The 24,642-nt window shown below is 40.7% G+C and overlaps 1 protein-coding gene across 1 annotated transcript; it reads right to left on the reverse strand.

The window, feature by feature from the left end:
- On the reverse strand, nt 1-23,438 carry Arpp19 (cAMP regulated phosphoprotein 19). Its single transcript, XM_028865166.2, has 5 exons — nt 23,434-23,438; nt 23,199-23,306; nt 22,975-23,029; nt 7,797-7,919; nt 1-3,737 (listed from the first exon to the last, which is right to left on the reverse strand). Exons 1-5 carry the CDS (start codon nt 23,436-23,438, stop codon nt 3,567-3,569), a joined length of 462 nt encoding a protein of 153 aa, XP_028720999.2. The 3' UTR covers nt 1-3,566.
- Between the last annotated feature and the right edge of the window lie 1,204 nt (nt 23,439-24,642).

The raw sequence follows: 24,642 nt of genomic DNA on the forward strand, positions 1-24,642 counted from the left end.
TTAAAATCAATAAAAATTAGGTAGATCCATTTATTTTGGGTGTATTTTACAAGTATAAGTTTGGAAGGGCTATTTGACAAACTTCAGCATTAACCGCCAACTCTACAGACATCTTTAACAAGAAAAGGCATTTACGTTGGCCCTCTGCATACAGTGTCCTATTGCATACCAAATGGTGGAGAAGCAGTGACAGATTTGAGGGCATGGTACTAAAGGAGTTAGATTATTTCTACTGCTATTTAGTTGATAAATACCATACAAACACACACGAATGGGTGTCACCACCATCAGGAATTTATAGAATTGAAACCCACAGGTCTACCTACTTCAAAAGCTAGAACAACTAGTTAAGAGTATCTACTTGTCATTTATAGATGAGCTACTCTGAGTTCCTTTGATTCTGATTTCTAAAAGTTGTAGTGAGAAGTTGGAGAAAGGGACCTGGGTAAGACTGGCAGTACACGCCAAGTGAGATCAAGATGGCGCTTCAGAAAACGTAGGTGCTTCCAGTGGGCTTCAGGGAAGGACAGGTGACAGACATGGGTTACAATGAAGTAGTAAGTTTGAACATTGGGGGATGTGATGAAGCCATCACAGACAAGGCCTTGGTAGCCACTCAGAACTGTTCTTCCCACAAGCTACCTGCTTCTGACCATCAAATAGTAAGTTTAGCGCAGAGTTTGGGTTGATAGTTCAGTTTTGATAAGACTGTGATATTCAGATTAAGAATACAAGTCTGACTTAGTAATGACTACCAATACTCAGAGGTATACTTTGGGTACATCAAGTAAAAACAGCAACTAATTCTAACTGTGGAAGTAATAACAAGAAGAGGCCTTGTGACTGCCGTGAATAGTTTGGACTTGTTTCATTAGTACAAGATTATCTAGCAACTTGTAGACTACAAACATGCCCCCTCCAATCTATCCAAATGCTATTCCAACTAGACACGAGCTGCAACTGTCGATGTAGCCTTCAAGATGTTTCTAATAGGAGCTACTGAACAAAACAGACTTTAGACTTTAGCCAGTTTGCCTTTAGTATTTTTATCAACTTCAGTTTACTCTAACATTGAAACTAGCCATTCCTTAGACACAACTTTGACATAGAAATGGACAATTAAGCTCATTTAATCAAAATCTTCACTAAATGATGACCAAAGAGCCTACAAAAATGTCTATAATAAACTGAGCTTTGAAGCAGAACACAAAACAGGAAAATGTAAAACTCCTCTCAAGCACCAATAATGGAAGCTATGCAGCTATACGTACAAATCCTTAACAGGTCTTCCCTCGTGGAAAATCCTGAGATTTTATTTAAGCACTGCTACTTTATAGAAGGCAGGTTGGTTTAGTGAGGAGACTTCTGATAGTGATTTTATTTGGGGCACTTAGTATTTCACAGATCCTCAAGTCTTGAGGTAGGTTAAATATCAGTGTCCTATTTTACAAATCAAAACTCAAGCAGGTGTTACTCACTTGTCATAAATTGAGTCTGGTGGTCAGGAAGAGCATGGCCACTCTGATTTCAGATTCATCTAATCTGAATTTAATGGTGATGGGATTGCAAATATCCATGGGGGGAAAAAGACTAGATATCAATCCTATGGTGAATTACACATATTACAGAATAGTTCACTTGATCATTACAAATACATTGACATAGAACTACGCTGTAAAATTACCAATGTGGAGTATAGAGTGTGTTGCTTTTCTTGCTTTCAGGTTGAGTGGAGCAGGACTAATCACGAGTGTGAAACCATAGGAAAGCAGGTGCATATAGCCACAATACAAAATGATGCCTGGATTCCCGTAGTAGGGTAGGTCTCATCCCAGCCCAAGATGAAGAGAAAGAACAATATCAGCTCAGGCTGCTGCAGCTCAATATGCTTTTCCCCTAGGCCTGACATCCTGGAGAAAGGGCTCTAGGAAAATAGTAAACGTGTCCCAATAAAGTGTGCTAATGTTTTCACTATCACATAAACCACAAGTAAAAGTAAATTGATATTTTATTAAAATGACATGTAGAGGAGATACCTAAATAGTTTAATATAAATGTTTTACCTATCACATAAATCATTGTAATTGTTATAAGCCCAATTCTCCTAGTTCATCCTAATTATTTAAAATTATTTAACCAGAATTCAGCTTATCCTGACAGTTTCCTAGACCAATCTTTTCAACTACTTGCTTCATTATAAAGTTCCCTTAGGGATAAGAGTGTAGTTCTGTGGTACAGTGCTTGTTAAGCACGTGTGAGACAGTGGTTTGATCCTCAGCATAACAAAAAACCCTCACAAAAATCCTTTTATTTAAGCAAGTTTAAAAAGTAGAGATAGACACGTATGCTTTCATAAATGGAACAGCCCAACACGAGTCACAGAAGCAAAGTAAAGAGAAGATGGGGGTTGAGAACAACATAGAAGGCAGAGAATGCAAGCCTTTAACTTTAGTATCCCCAGTTGGGTTGGAAGTAAAAAGTTTCTACATTAAGGAAGTTTATATAAATTATATGAATTGTAATTTTTTTGTAAAGAGTCAAAATGAAATGTTCTGCATAGAACAAAAGATATGCCTAAGCAACATATCATATTTGTACAAGGCCACTGAAAGTCATGAATATCAGTAACAAATGAAAATGCTTAATTCTGTATCAGGCTGAGTGTATTTCAGTTTGGTATTCTAATAAGCTCAAGATTGTAAACTATTCTTATACAAAAGCAGTAATGGTGGGCAGATTTGTGTAGGAAGTCTTGTGCTTCTGGTTGGCACATTATCTACTTTCTAATATGGTGAAATTAATACAGACATTTGTAAAAGGTTGTGCAAAACTATTGTATTTACAAAATGGCACAAAAGTGAATGCAATAGTCAGTGCACATGCACACCCATTCACGTCTTCAACAAAGAAAGCTGTCCCAGCACTGCAGACCCGAGGAAGAGCATGAGCGTCAATGACAGCTGGTAAGCGTTGGAGTCACACAAGTCACACCAGAACGGGCAAATATCGCCCAGGTAAGATGCTCTTGTTAAAGCTGGAACAGCAGGTTTAAGGCCGTCAAGTCCAAGCAGTTATTCAAATCTTTTGCAGCCCATTTACTTGTGTCTGAATTATGTGACTTGTCTTCCAACTTGTGGTCTTAAACGTCTGTCTTACAAAATTCAAAAGGAAAATACAGAAGAAATCAATACAACAGAGGTTCTATTAAATAAGAGTAACATACAAAGCTGTAATTACGGGGAAGTAAGGAAAGCCAGAACATTAAAGCTGTAAAACTTGCTTGCTACTTGTTGGAGCCAGCCCTACACCAGCTAGGTAATATGTACAATTATTGTAACGTCAATTACTTAAGTTGTTGTTCCATGTCCTTTGCATCAGTGCACTGTTAAACTAACCAAAACCTCTACACATGTATGCTCCCTGACAACAGCAGCACACACTACCACTACCTGCAAAGCTGTCAGTCTCCAATGACATAGTGAGTGAAAGGAAACAGAAAGTGGGTAAGTAACGCAGAAAGGAGAAATAAAGGACATTAGAAGACCCATGCAGTTCAGCTCTTTTAATCAGCCAGCCAGCTTGCTAGCAACCAGGGATGGTTTCCGCTGAGGAAGGTCCTGTGGAGTGGGAATGTGGTCACCAGTGACCTCTGTCTTATCCGGGGCTGCAGCAGGAAGCTGCTTGTTCTTCATCTTTGCTTTTGCCATGTTGTAATCCCCAGAATCAAAATACTTTTGCTGCAAACAAAAACAAAAACAAAAAAAATAGATTAGAGTTTAAAGATACAGTGATGGAATGATGGCCTAGATAAATAATGAGAAGAAAAAAATGTCTCAGACTTTACAGACCCTAAAATGAAGTAGCTGGGACTCACAGCTAGCGCAAGACTGCTGAATGGCCTAGTAACAGGTCTTATTAGCTGGCTCCTCCTGACTAGTCTTTTGATGAGCCCCATCTGGCCTAAAGCCAATGGATCTATGATTAGAAACTACTTTTTGGATAGCACTGTACAAGTTTTATATGGAGTAGTAACAATGAAACGTGGGCAATGTAGTGGGTAGCCATTCCAGCTTGGATCTGGAAGTTCCAACCCCCATTGAGACTCTGGCAACTGTCACGCCTACGAGGCGGGGCCAGGGGAGGCACCTGGAGACCCAAGAGCTGGATGGGCGAGCACTCTCTCGGTGCCTGGGGCAAGGCACTTCTGAGGTTGCTGCAGTATCATTTCTGGGTGATGCTTTAAAAAGAGTGTGGAATTCTAATGCCCCCAAATCAAGAAGCTGCTTCTAGCTAACTATGTGTGGCACACCTGGAATCCCAGCACTCAGGAAGTGGAGGCAGGAAGACAGACACTCAAAGCTTGCTACAACTACATGAGACTCTGTCATAAAAAGGAAAATGGAGCACTGCTTCTTTTACTGGCTGGCATCTGGACAACAAAGCAGTCTGGTAAATTTCTTGTGTTGCTTAATGTACAAAGTAAGAAACTGAACACCGCAAGCTAAAATAAATAAATAAATACATAAACATTTTTTTTTCATTTACTTATTTAGTGGGTATGTGTGTCAGAGAGTCTATGTGGAGGTCAGAGGACAATTTTTACAATTGCTTCTCTCATTCGTGAGTCCTGGGGACTGAACTAAGATTGCCAGGCTTGGCAACTTTACCCTCTCTCTCTCTTATAGGCCGTACAATTTCCTCCAATTTAATGGAACTCAGTTTCTAACTAGAAAAATTTAATCAGAAAAGGATCTCATTTAATTGCGTACTGGGATATTCTGAAGAGTATAATAGTTACATTTTACTATTGCTAGAGTTTAAACTCACAGTGAAGCCCAGAGAATCTGAGCAAAGATACTGGTACAACAAAACCTGGCAGAACAGACACTGACAGGTGGTACCGGTGAAGGAGACGGCTTTTTCTCAGGTTAGGGTCCAACAGATATAGTCTAGCAGGTTTTAGATGTTTAACAATTTCTAAACTTCATGAGCGTGTGTGTGTGTGTGTGTGTGTGTGTGTGTGTGTGTGTGTGTGTGTGTGTATAAATGCACATGCACACACGCCATATATATTAGATTACTTCCTATAATCCTCAGTTTGGAGTCTTTGTGCAGCAGGAGTATCAGAGCAAGTCTGAGGCCAGCTTGGGCTATTTAGTAAGCCCCAGGCCAGTGTGAGCTATAATGAGACCCTATCTCAAGCAAAATAAACCCCTTAAAACCAAATAAAACATACTTTAGATCATATGGAGGCAATCTTACAAGTCTCTCTTCACATTCATTCATTCATTCATTCACTCATTCACTCACTCACTCACTCACTAACTGAAGACAATGTCTCATGTAGCCCAGGCTGACCTCAAATTCTAACTTGCTATGTAGCAGGGATGACTTTGAATTCTTTTTTTTTAAGCTAAGGATCGAACCCAGGGCCTTACATGTGCTAGGCAAGCGCTCTACCACTGAGCTAAATCCCCAACCCTTTTGAATTCTTGATCCTCTTGTCTTCTCCTCCCAAGTGCTACGTATGTTCCACCACGCCTGATTTCCCACTAAAATTGAACAGCATTGACACTATGTATGTTATCACCTAACATGACAAACCTTAAAGTCATGTTTATTAGAACTGGGTCCTCAGTCTTGGTACTTTACAAACCTTACAAATACAGAAAATCATGGGCTAGACTGTTCAAATCCTTAACCACTCTGATGGGCTATAACTCACCATGGACACGATATTATTATTAGAAGCCCAGTGAAAATATAACACATTAATTTCATAATATCACCAATGGGTACAGTACAGAAAAAGATCCAATATGGTAATTAAATTTAATTCAACCCTCTCAAATAATGGAGAAACTAAGTCTCTTAGCTTGTTAACTATCATGGCAGAGGAAAACTGAAACCTAGAACCTTGTAACTCAGATTTGAAATAAATTCTAGAACAACAACAAAAAGGCTTATTTCACTGATAGTTTGGGAAAATACAGAATCATTCAAACATTCAATTTCAAATTCTATAAAATTATTTGATTCAAGTGGCATTTACTTCATTTCCAACTATTTACATCTACGATACTGACTTTAAGATATATTAATTCTGTTGTGAAGAAACTGTCTCCTAAATACTAGTAACCAGTCAAGTGCAAATGGCTATCTGATGCCTAGGATTATACATGATTATGTCATAGCTGAAAATACACCTAACAGTATGGTTCTGTAAGTGGAGAGTCCATGCACATCCTGCATAACTAGATTCCTAATGAATGCAGTTCTCACTCTGATATTTCTAGTTTCCCACTACATGACCTTTACAGTCATGATTTCAAATAACCACATATTCTATTTTGTTGACTGATTATAACTTACTATTTCTCTGATGCTGAACAATCATGCTGCTTCTAATTACAGTAAAAGCTTTAAGAGGGAAAAAAAAAGCTTTAAATTTGAAGATATTTTTCTCTCAATTACACCCTTACATTAATTTATAAGAGATTAGTCAAATGTAAATATTTCCATGAATCTTCTATAAAACACTTTCAAAATTAAGAGTAATGATTTTAATGTTTATACAGACAAGTAATTCATTAACTACACTTAATTTCAAGCTCAGCAGTAGGAATTATTCTAATATTTTTCCACTTTGGTTGAATTTAGTATGATGAAATTTCACTGATTTCTATCATGGATGTAAACAGTGTCTATTTTAATAGTTCTATTTCCTCTGTTAAATTCCTTTATTTAGGATCATGCTAATGTTTTTTAAGGTCCCTGATATTTTGAATAATTTCCTTTCTAGATTCTGTGTTATGGTACAGAAAATTTGCATTTTTCTATATTTTACATAATTGCCCATATATTATTACTTGAAATATGTGAATCCTTTCATTTCACACATTAAAAAAAAAACATGCTATTTGTTGATACCTTTAAAAATCATTTGTAAAAATCACATTCGGCGTTTTGAGTTGAGAAAACAGTTCATATGTAACTATGGTGCACACCTACAGACTTGTTTTTGTATATAAGTAGCCAATACCAATACACTTAAGGTATTTACTTAAGGAGAAACATAAAAATGTAGCATCTTATACAATAATTATCTTCCACATATACTTCACCATTATCTGATCCCACATGATTAAGAATTCAAATGTGTTTTAACTCTAATTTTCTAAGAAGGAAGGAGTTGAGAGAAAATTAGCACTACTATTTCAATGCTAATAAATAATGAAATGTTTTCAGTAATTTGAACTACTAAAATTATAACATGTAAATTAGATAAAAAAAATGAACTACAAAGCAAATTAGATGATTTTACAAGTGATCATTTCATCCAAATACAAAGAGTCTTAAGCCTCTGGATGTTACGTGGGACTTGCTTTCCAAATGGTAAAAGCTTTAATAAGGGCAGTGGGATACACCACCAGTTTCTAGACATCGGTTCTTTTGAAAATGAAAGGGACCATACAGAAAATACAGGGTAGGTTTGAGTTATATCTACATTTACTTTAATTACAAAGATGACAAAATATCAATATTAAATGAAGGTGGTGGTCACAGGAATTCTTTTACATTATTATTTGTACTATGCTACATACTTGAATATTTTATAATTTAAAGCATTATAATTGATTCTTTTCATATATCTTCATGGTATGAACCATGTAAAATATTGACAAAGACAGACACATGCACCTGGTAAGCTGAGATTAAAAATGCAGATACTCATCTCATGGCCTGTCAGCACACTGAGTTCATTTCCCTGTGAGGGAAGATGCTCAATAACTTACCCCTTTCTGCAACCTTTTCCTTAAAAAATCGGAACCGCCAGGCTTTTGTCCCAAGTGTGGATACCTTGCTTTTAATTTTGCTTCTTCAGCTTTCTCTGGACTAGTCACTTTATCTTCCATTTCCTGAAATAATTTCAAGTAAATTATTTCTATTACAACTCAGTTTTTGAAAATAATTCACCTCTTAATATCTGGATTCTGACTTTCGTTGTTGAATGCCAAGTAATACAGCCTCTGACTAAGAAACCAAGCACAGAACCCTTTCAAACGCTTCTGTCTTTCTTCTCAAATGTCCCATGTGATAGCTCTATTATAGCTGTGATGCATGTATAACACCCCACACAGTGGATAAAAATACCCAGATAGCTCAGCTCTCAAGTCTTGCTTGCAGTTACTTTCCAGTCATGTATAATACATTCATAGTTAGTCACCTTCTATGGAACTCTTCAGCTCTTTGTCTATATTTAGAGAATTTTCTTAATATTATCAAAACCTAAAAGATCTTTCTGATTTCCTATTTATTCAAAAGTACGTATGATTTTAAACTCCTTAGATTCTTTACTAGACTTTAACAGCTGCCCAAATACTAGCATATTTCCCTTAACTAAATCAATTCAGAAGACCCTGATATCTGTAAAGGACAGAAATACGTTCAGCAATCTTCACATCTGGCTGGGTGTAAGAGCTCATGCCTGAATGGATGGAACTAGAAAAAATCATCCTGAGTGAGGTAACCCAAATCCAGAAAGACAGTCATGGTATGTACTCACTCATAAGTGGATTCTAGATATAAAATAAAGAACAATCAGACCACAACCCATAGAACCATAGAGGCTATATATATAGAGCATGGAGGTCCCTAGGACAACTGTGGCTTATAATAAATTTCGGTTTTACTCAATTATTAAAAAAAAAATAGCCAAATGAATGGAAACACATGAACTATGAACCAAAGGCTGAGGGGCCCCCAGCTGGATCAGGCCCTCTGAATAGGTGAGACAGTTGATTGGCTTGATCAGTTTGGGAGGCAACTAGGCAGTGGGACCAAGTCCTGTGCTCATTGCATGAGTTGGCTGTTTGAAACCTGGAGCTTATGCAGGGACACTTGACTCAGTCTGGGAGGAAGGGACTGGACCTGCCTGGACTGAGTCTACCAAGTTGATCGCAGTCCTCGGGGGAGGATTTGCCCTGGAGGAGGTGGGAATGGGGGGTATGCTGGGGGTAAGGGGAGGGAGTGGGAGGGGGGAGAATAGGGGAACCCGTGGCTGATATGTAGAACTGAATGGTATTGTAAAATAAAATTAAAAAGAGCTCATGCCTGTAATCACAGCACCTAGGAGTCTGAGGGAGGAAGACTACAGCAAGGTCAAGGCCAGGCTACAGTGAGTGAGTCCCTGTCTCTTACCATCAAAAAGGGCAATTCTGCTCATGTCACACATTTTTAGGTATCAAAGTCAGCTTCCTAAAAAGACTCATTAAATGTACCCCCCCCCTGTACCAAGGATTAAACTCGGGGTACTTGGTTATAACTCTAGTCCTGTCACTGTCTCAAGACCATTTTCTCAAACACCCATCCTGATTAAGTCCATATTCTTCAAAACACTATCTTACAGGAAAGAACTGATCACCTCATGACAGGAACAATGAATCATGAAAAAGCACAGGTCTCCTATGATGGGAGGCTGAGCAGCTGGCAAGGGTACTTTTAGCTATGGGACTCATTCTGAACTGGCAAAATCACACTTTGGCACATTTTGAATCTCTAAGGTTATTTATGAAGTAAAATAGCAGAAATGTTAAATCTATAAATGTCAAACCAACTGTTCTTATATAACAAGTAAATAAGTTATCTAGGAACTTTTCAATCTCAAGTATTTTTTTTGGAGATTTTCCTCAAAATTACATTTATACATATTCTACAGTATTATCAACACTTGACCCTCAACAACTTCCTTATACCCCACATTTAATGTCTGAGAGGATTTTGAAGGAACAGTTGCTAATGGCAGATATCCTTTGTTTTCTTTCTCTCTCTCTCTTTCTTTCTTTCTCTGTGTAGCTTTTGAGCCTTTCCTGGAACTCACTTTTTAGACCAGGCTGGCCTCGAACTCACAGAGATCCGCCTGGCTCTGCCTCCCAGTGCTGGGATTAAAGGTGTGTACCACCACCACCCGGCTGTTTTCTAATCTCTTTATAAAAACCTGCCTTTTCTGATTCAGATGTCCTGCCTCCCCCTTCTAGGCTGCAGTTTCATGTATCTATGCTGACAATCTCTTATTATGGCCATCCACACATATGCTCCATACAAAATTTACTTGTGTATTCAGCACAGGTTAAGACTCTAAGTGACCATTTTTCTAGTCCTTACATTTAAGAATGGTATGTCCAAAAGTTCAAGTGTGAGGTATACAATCTAAACCCTGGTAACTTGCAGTGTGTAAGCATATCAACACGCTGCTGATTACTGTCACATTTAAAACTAAGCTTCCATAAGCCACTACACAAAGCCTCCATAAGTCACAACACCTCAGCTGGTATTCAAACTGCAATATCATCATTTTTTATGGTGCTTTTTGTTGTCTTTTTTTTTTCTTTTTTTCTTTTGGTTTTTCGAGACAGGGTTTCTCTGTGTAGCTTTGTGCCTTTCCTGGGACTCACTTGGTAGCCCAGGCTGGCCTCGAACTCACAGAGATCCGCCTGGCTCTGCCTCCCGAGTGCTGGGATTAAAGGCGTGCTCCACCAACGCCCCGGCTTTGTTGTTTGTCTTTGACATGAGTTTCATTCTGTATCTCTGGCTATACTGGAACTCACTATGTAGACCAAGCTGGCCTTGGACTCAGAAGAAATCCACCTGCCTCTGTTTCCTGAGTATTGTGGCAGTTCTTTAAGGAGTTTTTCAAACCTGATTTTATGCATAATTCCTGTCTTACAAAGTTTAGAACCTAATCAGGTAAAGATATAAGGACATTGTACTTATGTAAAGCTGGAGACACTAACATACAAAAATAAGGTGTGCTAGAGCCTTAGCGACATCTAGTGGCTGGCCGCTTACCCTTCACTATACAAACCTACTGTAACTCACTGGCATTCTCAGAGCTGCAACTTCACAGCAAAACTTGGATGAAAAACTGATGCAAGGCCCTATTCTTGGGCTTCCCTGTCCAGTTAGCCCATTTTAAATAATGCTTATTGAAAAGGAGCCAAAGTCAACTACTGGCCTTTAGTCTCAGCACTTTCAAACCTTCCTGTCAGAATCAAGATTTTCTTGGGCCAGAAAGATTGCAGAGCAGCTAAAGGAGCTTGCCACATAAACCTGACAACCTGAGTTCAACCTCTGATTCTGATGGTGGACGGAGAGAGCCAAGTCTGAGAGCTGCCTTCTGACCTTCACATGCATAGACAGCACACATCCACCCACACTCATAAGAAAAAATAATGAGGCTAGCCTGGTTTACATATCCAGTTCCATGTCTATACGGAGAGACATTCTTTCTCCCCTCCCCACACATACTCCTCAAACCCAAACACACTTCTTTTGATAACTTCTTGAACCTAGGATCTCAAATGTTTGAGACCAACGAGACCTCATCTCAAAACAAGGAAGAGGACAGGGAGAGGAGAAAGAGAGGGAGTGAAGGATGAAGAAGGAGGAGAATCCTTGAATGTCCTTGTCAATACATAACATGTTATTAATAAGTGCTATTAGTATAATTTCCTAGATGAATTCAAACTTTGTTCTGTACAAACACTTTAAAACAAAATTAAGCACTATCAAGACTTGTACAATACTTTTTGAGAACCATATAAAACATTCTTAATCTACTGCAGTTGCTGAAGTTTTAGGACCTTACATTAAATAACTCCAGCTAACAATGTTCACTAACATTCTAACACAACTACAGATTTACTTACAGAAATATAAACGTGTGGGGGTGGGGTGCAGTGGCTGCTGGCATTTAGCCATTCTTGCTCCTCTCTACAAGCTTCCCCAAACAGTACAAATAGAAGGCTAAAACTACATTTCCCCAACTGTACTCCAATTAGGCAGCCACACAGATGAAAAAGTGTAGAAGAAGAGAGCCCACTCTTCTCTTGATCGTGCTGCTACAGAGCAGCAGGCCCCTGTGAGTTCCTCCAGTGGGGTATCCACAGAGAATCAGGGGCTCTTGTAGCAGCTACACGGCAGTGGAGTAGATGAAAGGCTCCAAACACGACTTTCTTCAATCCTTGCCTCTGAAAACATCTTTTTCCCCTTCTGTTCTTCCAACCCTTTCAAGAATTTGTAATCTAGTACCCCAAACCATTTCCTTTCTGTTTGAAATATGTCAAGTAGCTTTTGTTCTTGCCCTCCTTGTATGATGGTTTAAAAAAAAATCAAGCGGAATAATTTATACTTATAGTCATGTTAAAAACAGAATTGGACACAGAATTTGCTATGATTACAGTTTCTTGAACATCAAAGATATTCCCGAACATTTATTTTAGCTAAGAAAGAAAACAAAATGAACAAGGGCAGTGTGTGTGTTGAGATAAAGAGAAGGAAATATAAAACAAAGAAAAAATAGGTTACATATGCATGCATCAATTATACCGTAGATGTCTTTTGTAGGAAGGGGTGGGGGGTGGGGTAGGAGAAGATGAAGGGCCAGGGATGTACCCTATGTCAGAGGGCACAGAGGCCCTGGACTCATAATTTCCAGCATCTGAGAAGGAAGGAGAGTAGGCAAGAATAAAGGGCTGGGGTGTGGCTCAGTGTGGAGCACTTGCCAAGAATGGGCAGGGCCCCAGGTTCAATTCCAAGTGCTGTAAAAATAAAATGAGACAACAAAGAAAAACACATAAGAGGATAGTATTTTTAATTTAAATGTTTATAATTTGGAAGTCATGATGGTTTATAATGACTGTCAAAACATGACAGGAACCAGAATCTCTAGGCACATCTGTAAGGGAGCTTGCAGATGGATTAATTAGGTGGCAAGATCTGCTCTAGATGTTGTCATATCATTTCATAGGCTGGGGTACTAGGGACTGAATTTAAAAAAGGAAGTGGACTAAAGAGATGGCTCAGTGGTTTAAGAGAAGTTGTACAATCATAAAGATTGGAGTTTGGATCCTAACAACTATGTAATAAGACAAGTATTGTGCAAACACTTGTCATTCCAGTTCCAAAGGAAGCCCTCTTCTAGTCTTCACATGTGCATTTACACAAAACACATAAATGCACACAAGTGCACACACACATGCACATACACTAAATATTAGAAGGGGGAAAAGGGAGAAAGATGAACACCGACATTCATCTTTGCTTCTGGCTATAGCTGCATTGGCTCATGTTGCCATATACTCCTAGCCATCGTGGACTGTATCCTCAACCTCTGAGCAAAAATAAACCCTTTTTTTAAGTTACTTTTATCAGATACTGAGTCAGAGCAATGAGAAAATAAATTAATATACAAGTGATCATGTTTTTTTTGGTGGGGGGACAGGGTTTCTGTATATAGCTTTGGCTGTCCTGGTACTTGCACTGTAGACCAGCCTCATAGAGATCTGCTGGCCTCTGCCTCCCAAGTGCTGGGATGAAAGGTATGCGACATCACCACCAGGCTTACAAAATAAAGTTTTAAAGGGGGCTAACTAAACAAAAATAAAGCATAAAATCTCCAAATTGGTAGTTTAGTAGTGAAGAAAAGAAAATCAATGGGGGAAGTTAATGAAATAATAATGGGACTAGATAACACACACTCAGAGCACAATAATAACAAAGGAACAGAAAAGATGTGATGTGATTTTAAAAAAAGGGCAGCAGTAACAAAGGGTAAGATGAAAGGAAAAAAAACTAAAGTGCCAATGATCACAATAACCATAAAAGGACTGATGCCCTGTCCATTTAAGTCTGTAGCTGGAAGCCAAGGGAGACAGTCATGCCTGTAATCCCAGTATTTGAGAGACAGAGCCAAAAGGACTGCCACCAAGTTCACAAGCCAGGTCAATATAGGAAGATCCAGGAAAGCCTGTTCAAAAGGTCAAAATAAACAAATATAAATTCAGAGCCAGATTTTAAACAGCAACAACAAAAACTAGTCACTTACCAAGTAAAATTTAAAAAGTGAAATAGGTAGAAAGTAAACATAGGGGAAATAACACACTAGTCAAGCCCTAATCAAATAAGAGCTAGTGCATCTATATTGAGTAAGATAGATACTACGACAAACGTATTATTAGAATATATAGGCCAGTCAGGTGGTGGCTACACACACCATTAATCCTAGCAGAAGCAGGTGGATCTCTAAGTTTGAGGCCAGTCTGGTCTACAGAGTTAGTTCCACGACAGCTGGGGCGACACAGAGGAACCCTACAGAAAGAAACACAGAGGCCCTGCTCTCTGTGCGGCTCCCATGGCGGGCATGGGACAGCAGGTGCTGTTTACTGGTCCCCAATGACAAGGTGCATGCCAGTGTGCTATATAACCTGCACACGGGTGCCTGATCCTTGAGAGGAGGTCCCAGCACCACAACAGGGATTGAAGACAATCACTGTTTTGTCCTTGAAGGAAACCTAACTGCCACTAGAAGCCCACCCAGGAACAGGGCTGTTTTCCCTGAGGAATGAAAGCCAGGGGTCTGGAATCTCCCCCTTGGAGGTGACTGGGATGGCAGCAAGGCTTAGGTGATGATTTCTGCTGTTTCAACTATGAGCAGTGTCAGGAGCAGAGAAGCCGCTCTGGTTACTGTGGACTTTATTGCTACAAAGAATAATTTCTGTCTGAATTAGGACAGATCCTAGGAACTCTGATCTTTCCTATATTAATCAGTGTGAGCAGCAATCAACTTATTATGTTTTAAAAAAAAATGGCTTGAAACCAGCACATTTCTGTACCAGGCAGACATCTACTGGGTAGGTGCTGGCAGGTGAATCTACTCCTGGTCATGGAGCTAGAGATCACTTGAGTATGAGTTCAAGGATAGTCTGGATAAACTTACTGACAGCTCACTGTGTCCTGCCCCAAAGAAGACAGTGTTAACTTATATTTATCTTATAAGTACTTGGTTTTACAAAAAAAGATCCTAGTAATTTCTTTTACATGTATGTATGCTGTGTGGAGGCATGTGCATGTCATAACAGAGGAAGTGTGGAAGTAAGTCAAAGGATAACTTGCAGGAGTCAATTCTTTTATTCCACCAGTGGGATCTGGAGATCAAACTAAAGTTGTAGGCTTGAAGGTCAGAACCTTAACACTCTCAGCCATCTCACGGGTCCCTGATAAAATATTTTAAAGAAGAAAAGAGAAGACTGATCAGGTGTGACTATGTATCCCAACATTTCTAGCATTCAAGGGTCTGTAGAAGTTTGTAGTGAGTTCAGAGCTGCCTTGGGAGGTACACCCTGCTTTAAAATAAAACAAAAGGAAGTCACACAAAGATTGTACATGTGTGTAGTAGACTTAATTCAGTGGTAGATCAGTTGCTTGGGATGTATGAAGATCTGAGTTTAATCCACAGCAGGGGTCAGGAGAAGAGTAATAAGCAAAGAAACTAGTAAGAGTCAGGCAGTCTCAAAGTTACAGGCAAGGGGTGGGGGTCTACAAAATTAACCCTGTTAAACAAAAGCTTAAAAGCTGGGCATATGAAAACCCAGTATGTACAAAGTGGAGGCAAGAGGATCAGGGGTTCCAGGCCAGGATGCAATATATAAAACCAAGCCTTAAAAAACAACAGCAAAGGGAGAGCAAGTTCCAGGACAGCTAGGGCTACACCGAGAAACCCTGTCTCAGAAAAAAACAAACAATAGTAAAGGAAGCTGGGCAGGCGTGGTGACAAAGCCTTTAATCCCAGCACTCAGAAGGCAAAGACAGAGGCAGGTGGCTTTCTGGAGTTCAAGGTCAGCCTGGCCTATATCAAGAGTTTCAGAAAACAAACAAACAAGCAAAACCGACCAAACAAATAACCACAATAACAAAACTCCCAACCAACCAACCAACCAACCAACCAACCAACCAACCAACCAAAGAAACCACCCCCAAAAGCCCTCACAAAAGTAAAGGGCCACTTGTCACCAAGCTTAGTCACTGGGTCCCAGATGGCAGGAGGAAGAGAACAGACTCCCATAAGTTGTTCTCTATTCTACACATATGCACTGTGGCATATGGGTGCTGGGGATGCTTTTCTGTATGCTGTGAATGTGTTGCTCTGATTGATTGATAAATAAAACGCTGACTGGCCAGTAGCCAGGCAGGAAGTATATAGGCAGGACAAGCAGAGAGGAGAATTCTGGGAAGTAAAAGGCTGAGTCAGGAGATGCCGCTAGCTGCTGCCACATGAGAAGATGTAAAGACACATGGCAAGGTATAGATTTATAGAAATGGGTTAAGATATAAGAACTAGCTGCGCGGTGGTGGCGCACGCCTTTAATCCCAGCATTCGGGAGGCAGAGCCAGCCTGGGCTACCAAGTGAGTTCCAGGAAAGGTGCAAAGCTACACAGAGAAAACCTGTCTTGAAAAATCAAAACCAAAACAAACAAACAAACAAACAAAAAAAGATATAAGAACTAGATAGCAAGAAGCCTGCCATGGCTATACAGTTATAAGTAATATAAGTCTCTGTGTGTTTACTTGGGTCCAAGCGGCTACAGGACTGGTGGGTGAGATTTGTCCTGATCATGGGCCAGGTGGGACACAGGAAAACTCCAGCTACATATGGGAGAGCTTGCACACTCACACTCATCCACTAATAAAATATAAAAAAATTTAAAAGCTAAAATAAAATGTCAAACTCAAGAAGAAAAATAGCTTTAAAAATTCAAAGCTGATTTTGAAATTTTATTCTATAAAAACTCCTGTCACAGGTTTCTACATTTTTAACATTACATGATGAAATAAAGTGCAATTTACATATATATTTATATATTTATAAATATATGTATTTATACATTCTTGACAAATGATGGGATGGTTATCAAACTGTCTTCCTATAGTATACACTTAGAAGAGAACCTAATCTTTATCAAATATAAACATGAACTAAGATTAACACATGTATTTCTGTGAGCTTTACTATTAGAATACATTAGAAACCCTCTGTTACTAATATACAAGCTTTGAATACATATACAGAAACATTCAAGGGTTAGGGTTCAGTAGCAAAGCACAATCTAAAATTCATGAGGTCCAGGTTCAATAGATCAGCACCAACAATAGCAGAAGACCTTTGAAAATGACTAGGTCTAGGGATGTAGATCAGTGGTACAGTGCTTGCTTAACATATGCATGATATTCCCTAGGTTCAATCTCTAGTCCTAAAAAAAAGTTAAAAATGGCTGGGCTGTGTTGTGGTGGCGCATGCCTTTAATCCCAGCACTTGGGAGGCAGAGCCAGGCAGATCTCTGTGAGTTCGAGGCCAGCCTGGATTACCAACTGAGTTCCAGGAAAGGCGCAAAACTACACAGAGAAACCCTGTCTCGAAAAAAAAAAAAAGTTAAAAATGATTATTTTATATTCTAATAAGCTGATAATTTTATCGGAATGTCATTTTTCAGCCTGTGGCTGTTACATAGCTCAGCAGTAAAACCAGAGCACTCAAATAAGTTCTCTGTCTGCTGAGCAATATGTTCACTAATGTACTGATGAATTAACAAAGGCCAACTGACCTTTTCAGATATTGTGAAGAAGGTTCAACTACTGTTACCATTTTATAGAGAATCACTTTTGTCCTGTAAATCCTTACTATTTACCAGTGCTTGGCATTCAATGACAGTAAATAAAAGTCTCCAGAATGAACACAATGTCCTTCAACTGTGTCCATAAAACCAAGAAACTTTCTACATAAGTAGATTTACCATCAGCTCAAGAACATTGATGCAACAGAATTAATAGGTTCAGGAATGTAAGTTATAAAGTAAAAATCTTATACCAAGAACAGAAACAAATCTAAAAGCTGGTTGGACTGGAGATGTAATTCAGTGGTAGATCATCTATCTAACATGCACAAGGCTCTGGGTTTCATCTCCAGTACCACAAGATGGAATATGACTGAAACCCCAGCACTCAGGCGGTAGAAGTAATAAGGTAAGGAGTTCAAACTCATTCTGACTACACACTGAGTTCAAGGCCAGTCTGGGATAAGAGACCCCATTTGACAAACAAAAGACAGAAAAATCTGAATAGAAAAAAAGAACATTATTAAGCCTACCAGTGATAGAGTATAATAAAACAGCTCCAGAAAATACCAAGATTAACTAGAATTTTTTAAAACCTGGGGGGTAAGGAGTGGGGAAGCATTTTTATATCTACTGTTAAACAATGATATAAGGAAACAGACATGTTATTTGTATTATTAGGGATGTTCAGGAAAATGTATTAGGCAGGTTTTGTCATTAGAAGACATCAGAGTGGGACTGGAAAGATGGCTCCATGGTTAAAAGCAATGGCTGCTCTTCCAGAGGACCTGGATTCAACCTCCAGCACTTACACAGACAGTGGCTCACAATGGTCTGTAGCTCCAGCCCATTTCCGATGCACATTTCTGACCTTCTAGGGCACCAAGCAGCACACATATACTCATACATGGAGACAAAGCACCCATACACATTAAAACAAATAAACAAACAACCAATAAAAGATACGTGTCATGTGTAAGATTTAAGAAGCCTCTCATGAAGGAGAGAATACATTTTTTCCCCTCTGTGTCCTTTCTCATCGTTTAATGAGCTTAAGATGTCTGAAACTGGAGCAGCCATACTGCATTAAGAGCTGAGGTGCTAAGAATGGTGGAGCAGCAGCAAGGACCTGCATCCTGAAAACCTCAGAACCACTCTCCCACTCCTGGGCTAGCTTTTTGTGTTTCTTTGCCAAGAGAAAAAAATAACTTCTACCTTGTTCAAACTACTACTAGTTTCATTTTCCTGTCACATGTAACCAAGCATAATTCTGATTAAATAAAAAGCATGTAGGATTTAGACACAAAGACTTGGACAAGTTGGGCCACCGTGGCACACGCCTTTAATCCCAGCACTCGGGAGGCAGAGCCAGGCGGATCTCTGTGAGTTTGAGGCCAGAGAAACCCTGTCTCAAAAAACCAAAAAAAAAAAAACCAAAAAAAAAAAAAAAAAAAGACTTGGACAAGCAGGTTTTGTCTGAGGATGGAGAGGAAGCATCAATAAGAGAATGGACAGTGTAGGCAAGAAGGGGACTTCTGGGAGATGAAGCAAGAAAATGTGATGAAAGGAGGCTGAACAGCAGGCTAGTGAGCTTGGACTTCACCCTGTGACAGATAATCGGGGCAGATAAACTTACTCCCAGCGAGGACTGTCCAAGGTCATCCCCTTAACATCCACCTCTAGGCAGCCTTTGAGAGAACTTGCAGTGGAACGGAACTGGAGGTTTTACTCTGAAACATTCTATGTTAGCAGTTCTCTTCCTTTTCCACCATGCACAAAAATACCAGGCCTTTTTTTTTTTTTTTTTAAGTTTTGTATTTTTGGGTTTTTATTTGTTTTTGAGATAAGGTCTCTACATAGCTCTGGCTGTTCTAGAACTCACTCTGTAGACCAGGCTGGCCTTAAACCCACATAGATCCACCTGCCTCTGCCTCCCAAGTACCGGATTGAAGGTGTGCGCTACCATGCCTGGCCCATATCTTTTTAAAAAAAGAATTATTTTTAAGTTACTGTGTTTTGTCTGCATGTATGTCTGTATACTACTCGCATGCCCACAGGTCAGAAGAGGACACTGATCCTCTGAAACTGAAGTCACAGGTGGTTGAGAGCCACCTCTCCAGTCTGGCCAGGTGTTCTTTAAACACAGTATTTCAGTTCTACTTCAGCTGAGTTCTACTTCAGCTAGTCTTTCTAAGACACTTCATTTAGTTTGACTAAAACAACCTCTAGAAAACTTGCTACTGGCATCTTAAAACAAACAAACAAACAAACCAAAGCCACAACACGCACATATGCATTATGTATTTAGTTTTTTTCATATTTTTAAAGTGGGCCAAAGTTAAGGTTTTTATTCTTTATCACCATGGGCTTTATTATACTGGACAGCTTCTGCTTCCAGACTGCTGGGATTATTAGGTGTGATCCACTATGCCTAGCTAGAACTAATTTTAAAACATTAAGTTATCTCAGTTCTAGATAGTTATATGACCTCATAGCTTATATTAAAAAGGAGAACTTAGTCATCACATGGCCTATGGGATAATTAACCTTTAACAGCTGCTACCATTTCTCAATATATTTAGTTTCAACACAATACCAGCCACAATGAATAGTTTATAGATAGGCTGTGTTTCTGTTTAAGACTGATACAAATTGAGAGACAGATATCTGTGTTTTTAATGCTCACACATATTTAATGAATGTCGCAATTAAAAACAGGTGCCTATCTGATTTCCTTCTCTTTTTAAAATTTTGCTTTCTAATTTTATTTCCACTGGTCTCTCTCTCTTAACATGAGTGTATACCATTCATAAGGGGTAGAAGATGACCTTGTCCTATTCCTTGCAGGGTCCAGCTATCTTAAACTTCTTTAGACAACAAGCTACCATAAAGTCTATCTTATAAGTATTTTTAACTGAATACTTTGACTATAATTGAAAGGTCAATTGGGAACAGAGACAATAGTCAACTTTTGAGGTCATGTAACTGTCCTTCCAAATAGAAGAAACAGGTGATTTGGCTCACAAGACCACAGAAGTGACTCTGCACATTTTCCTCCTGCTGAAGGATCTGTTCATGCCTCAGGCACCTAAAATCTACAGCCAATCTTCCATTCCAAAAGGGACACTATATTCCCAACACCCTCTAATTTATATTAACGACATTAGCTAGAAACAAAAAGATCTAAAAAAATGCTTAAAGAGAAAAAAATCATAAAGACAAAACATTAAAGTTATCATTGGTATTAGATATTGTATTGGGCTATTTTAATCAAAAGTATTTATACTCTAGAAATCAATACTTCAAACTTTGGTAACATACTAACAAATCTTGTCACCCAAAATTATTTGAGTCAGGTGTAGTGGCAGCGGGACTGTAATCCTTGAACTTGGGAGGCTTAAGGCCAGAGGAATACTTCAAGTCAAAGGTCAGCCAGGGCTACAGAGTGAGCCCCTGCAGGAAAAATAATTAAACAAGGGCCAGCAAGATGGCTCAGGTTCAATCCTGGAACTCTCACGGTAGAAGGGGAAAATCGACTCCTGCAGGCTGTTCTCTGACCTCTACACAAATATCCCCATTTAAAAAAAAAAAATTACCTACCACACCATTATGTATCAAATTAAAACCAAGATTCATTTCAGTGTATTTAAGACAAGATAGACATGGGCTTTGAGTTCCTAAATCCTAAGCAATTATGAACACATCAAAGTTTACAATATGAACAGGTAATATATAAGATTACGACTAAGACTGTAATCCTTAAACTGTATGCTTTTTCTTTTCTTTCTTTCTTTCTTTTTTTTTGGCTTCAAAAATTCATTGCTCAGCTGGGCCTCATGGCACAGGCTTGCAACTTGAGCCACTTGAGTCTGAGCCTAGAGAACCACCAAACTGAAGGCTTGCCTGGGCAATTGAATGAGATCATCTCAAAACTGAAAACAAGAAGGCTAGGCCAGCATGGTAACGGAGCAAATAGTGTCAGGGCCATCCGCTCTAGCTAGCCACACCAGCTCTTGTCCCAGAAAGGCAAAATAGGGGCTGGGTGGCTAGTCAGTCAGTACAGTGCTTGCTGTGAACACACATATTCTCTCTTTCTCTCACTGGCTGTTCTCACAGAAACAGAAGGGGACCCCAGGAATAGAGCTCAGTGGTCAAGCCCTTGCCTAGGCTGCCCCAGAGGCCCTCCTGCAGAAAGGAAAAAGGACAGACGGACAGGAGGGAGAAGAAATCTTTCTTGCAAAGTATCATACAGCCGAACAACGTGGTGCTTTTATTATCTTTGTTCTCTTTCTTTTCATCAGTTAATTTACAAGTACTCTCAGAACAGAACTACTGTAATGGAAGAAATAACAGAAAAAGTCAACACGATTAGGAACATATGGAATGGGCACAGAGCACTCATCTACAGGGCAACATTCAGTATAAGCCCTAAGAAAGTTTAAACATTACAGCAAATCTCATGTACAGTAAAGCAGTTTGTTATTAATTATCAATTAATTTGAGACAGGGTCTCATTATGTAGCTCCAGCTGGCCGGGCACTCACAGACATCTGCCTGCTTTTTCTGCCTGAGACCTGGGATTAAAGGCACAGTTTGATAAGAAAAATTGCTGGGAACTCTTCATAATTTAAGAAACGAGACCGAGGGCTCTTCTCCTTTCTTAATTGACTCCATGTAACCAGGAAGGCAGGGCATCAGAATAATTAATTATAATGGAATGGGCAGGCAACAGCCCAGATAAACATACAGGCCTTGTATTCCTAGATGGATTGCTAGCTCATTTCCCTTCATCGGAGAAATACAAATGAGCTGACAAAAAGATCCCCAAGTCTCGAGAAATATCTGATTCAATTAGTGAAAAAATTGTAAAGCTCCAATTCTCGAGCTATAGTCAAGTACCACAGGCAAACCCCACCAGCTAGCATGTCTGAGCACAAGTCGTGCTGGGTTTACAGTTCCTCGGTTGGGCCTCCCGGCCGTCGTAGGCAGTGGGCACTAGGACCGGGACTTAACCGACGGGGAAACCGAAGCCCCAAGGGTTTAGGCACAGATCCTGGGGTCACACGGCTCACAATCCTAACCTAGATCTGCATCGCTCCCCCCAGGCCCCCGAATGGAGACACCGCTTTAGGAGTTACCTGCAAGCTTACAAGTGGTCGGAGCGCTTCCGGGGGGGGGGGTGAGCGCGCGGGAAGGGGGGGGGAATACAACGTCCTAAGCAAACAAAAGCTCGCTAGAAAACTTGGGTTCCTAGCACCGGCCCGAGTCCTGGCTCTCTCGTATACCCAGGTGACACACCGAGGCACCGGAGAGGAACGTTAGGTGTCCAAGCCGCCTGGGGGGAGGTCAAGGGGGGGGGTCGGATGCGGGAGGAGCCGACCGCCTCGTGTGGTGCGGCCAGGCGGCGGCCGGCGGAGGGCTCCTTCAGGCCGGCCTCGCTCGGGCCGCGCTCCCGCAGGCCCGCCAGCCAGGGCTCCAGCCACACCTGGCTCCCGCCGCCCCGCCGGGCCAGCCCGGCACGCTCACCTTCTGCTCCTCGGCCGACGCTGCTTCAGGGACTTCCGCGGACATGGTGCTCCTTCTGCAGAAGAGACGCCGGGAGAAGACGGATTACCGGGGTGGCCAGGCCGCCCGCTGCCCTCTGCCTGCCCCGCCGCTCGCCGGGCTGGCGGCTGCCGCCTTGTGACGACACGGGCCCCGGGAGCCCGCAGCCCAGGCCCGCCAGACTCCCGCGCCGCACCCTTACCTACCTATCCCCGCGCCTCCGGCCCTGCGACGCCCAAGCACTTCCTTTTTCCCTCAAAGGTTGCGGCGGCTCGCGCCTCACCTCACTTCCGTCCAAGGGCGCCCGGTGCTTCCTGGGAATTGTAGTTTATCTGTGGCTCTGCCCCCGCCTTTCCAGACTGCTCTGACCTCCCATTCACCCATTGGCTTGCTCTGTGCTCTGCAGTAGCTCTGCTTCAGCTTAACCCCATCCACCATTACTTCATTCCTCCACTTTGTCTCAGCACGATCTTATTTTCTTAGCTCAACCTCTTCAAAGCTATCACTGCTCCGGAGAGTTCCATAATGAGCACAGCATCATTAGACAGAAATTGTGATTACTTTGGTCATGTCACCTTCCCTCTTCATATTAGCCACACTAGGGAAGAGGCCAATATTTCACTCTGAGACCCTCCCAGGCCTTGGTATTTCCTATGTAATAAATAACCGATGAATGAATTCAGCTTCCATTCGTTGTTCTTACACGGCAGTCAGCTCAAAACATTGAGCTCCATAATGACTTTCTTAATTGCCAAGTCCCGTGGCTTCATATCGACTCGTCATTCTACTAAGCATCTTATACCTGCTGGCACATCTGGTTCCAAAGAAATGTCCCTCAGATATCTTGGAGTAAGGTGGCCTTATATGTTCAGCTAGTAGAAATTGGAAGGTAATGAATGCAGTTCTGGAGGGCAGGAGAACAATCAAAAGATCCTAATTGGAAGCCACAAAACCAAAGCTGGGCCCTGTAGTATAGGACTGTAATCCCAGCTGTCTGGGAGGTTGAGACAGAAGGATGGCAAATTTATGCCTGCCTAGGCTATAGAGTAAATAAAAGGCCACCCTGGGCAATTTAATGAGGCCTACATCAAAAGGCAGGGCATGTAGCTCCTCAATGGTAGAGGGTTTGCATAGCATGTGCAAATCCCTGTATTCTGGTCTCTCCAGCACCAGAACGAGAGAGAGAGAGAGAGAGAGAGAGAGAGAGAGAGAGAGAGAGAGAGAGAGAGAGAGAGAGAGACTTACTTAGCTCAGTAGTAGATGATCATTTGCCTGGAATGGGTTTGACTTCCAGCACCTCATAAAATCAGTGTGTTGGTGCATGCCTGTAGTCCTAGCACCAGAGGGGTAGAGTCACAAGGATCAAGAAGTTCAAAGTCATCCTCAGCTTGAGCATGAGGCTAGCCTGGGCTATGTGAGGCTCTGTCACTAAAATGAAAGAAAACAAGACAACAACAATAAAAGACAAGCAAACACAAAGCCTCAACAAGATGTAGAATCTCAGACCTGAAGACTTACTGAGACCTCAGTTTGAAAAACAAAAGGAGTCTTAATCCTGAGTTCCCTTCTAAGGAAAGGTTAGTCAGCCTTAGTCACTTAACCAAGTGCCTGTTTAAGATAAAAGAGCTTAAAAAGCTGACCCTTGGACAA

This window comes from Peromyscus leucopus, chromosome 14 (assembly GCF_004664715.2).
Source record: "Peromyscus leucopus breed LL Stock chromosome 14, UCI_PerLeu_2.1, whole genome shotgun sequence".
NCBI lineage: Eukaryota > Metazoa > Chordata > Mammalia > Rodentia > Cricetidae > Peromyscus > Peromyscus leucopus.

Excerpts from the sequence above, each read along its gene's own strand:
- Arpp19 (XM_028865166.2), bottom strand. Across the intron at positions 7,920-22,974 it reads CGTCGGCCGAGGAGCAGAAG|GAAATGGAAGATAAAGTGAC; the intron begins GTGAGCGTGCCG and ends AAATTATTTCAG. Across the intron at positions 3,738-7,796 it reads GGAAAAGGTTGCAGAAAGGG|CAAAAGTATTTTGATTCTGG; the intron begins GTAAGTTATTGA and ends TTTTGTTTGCAG.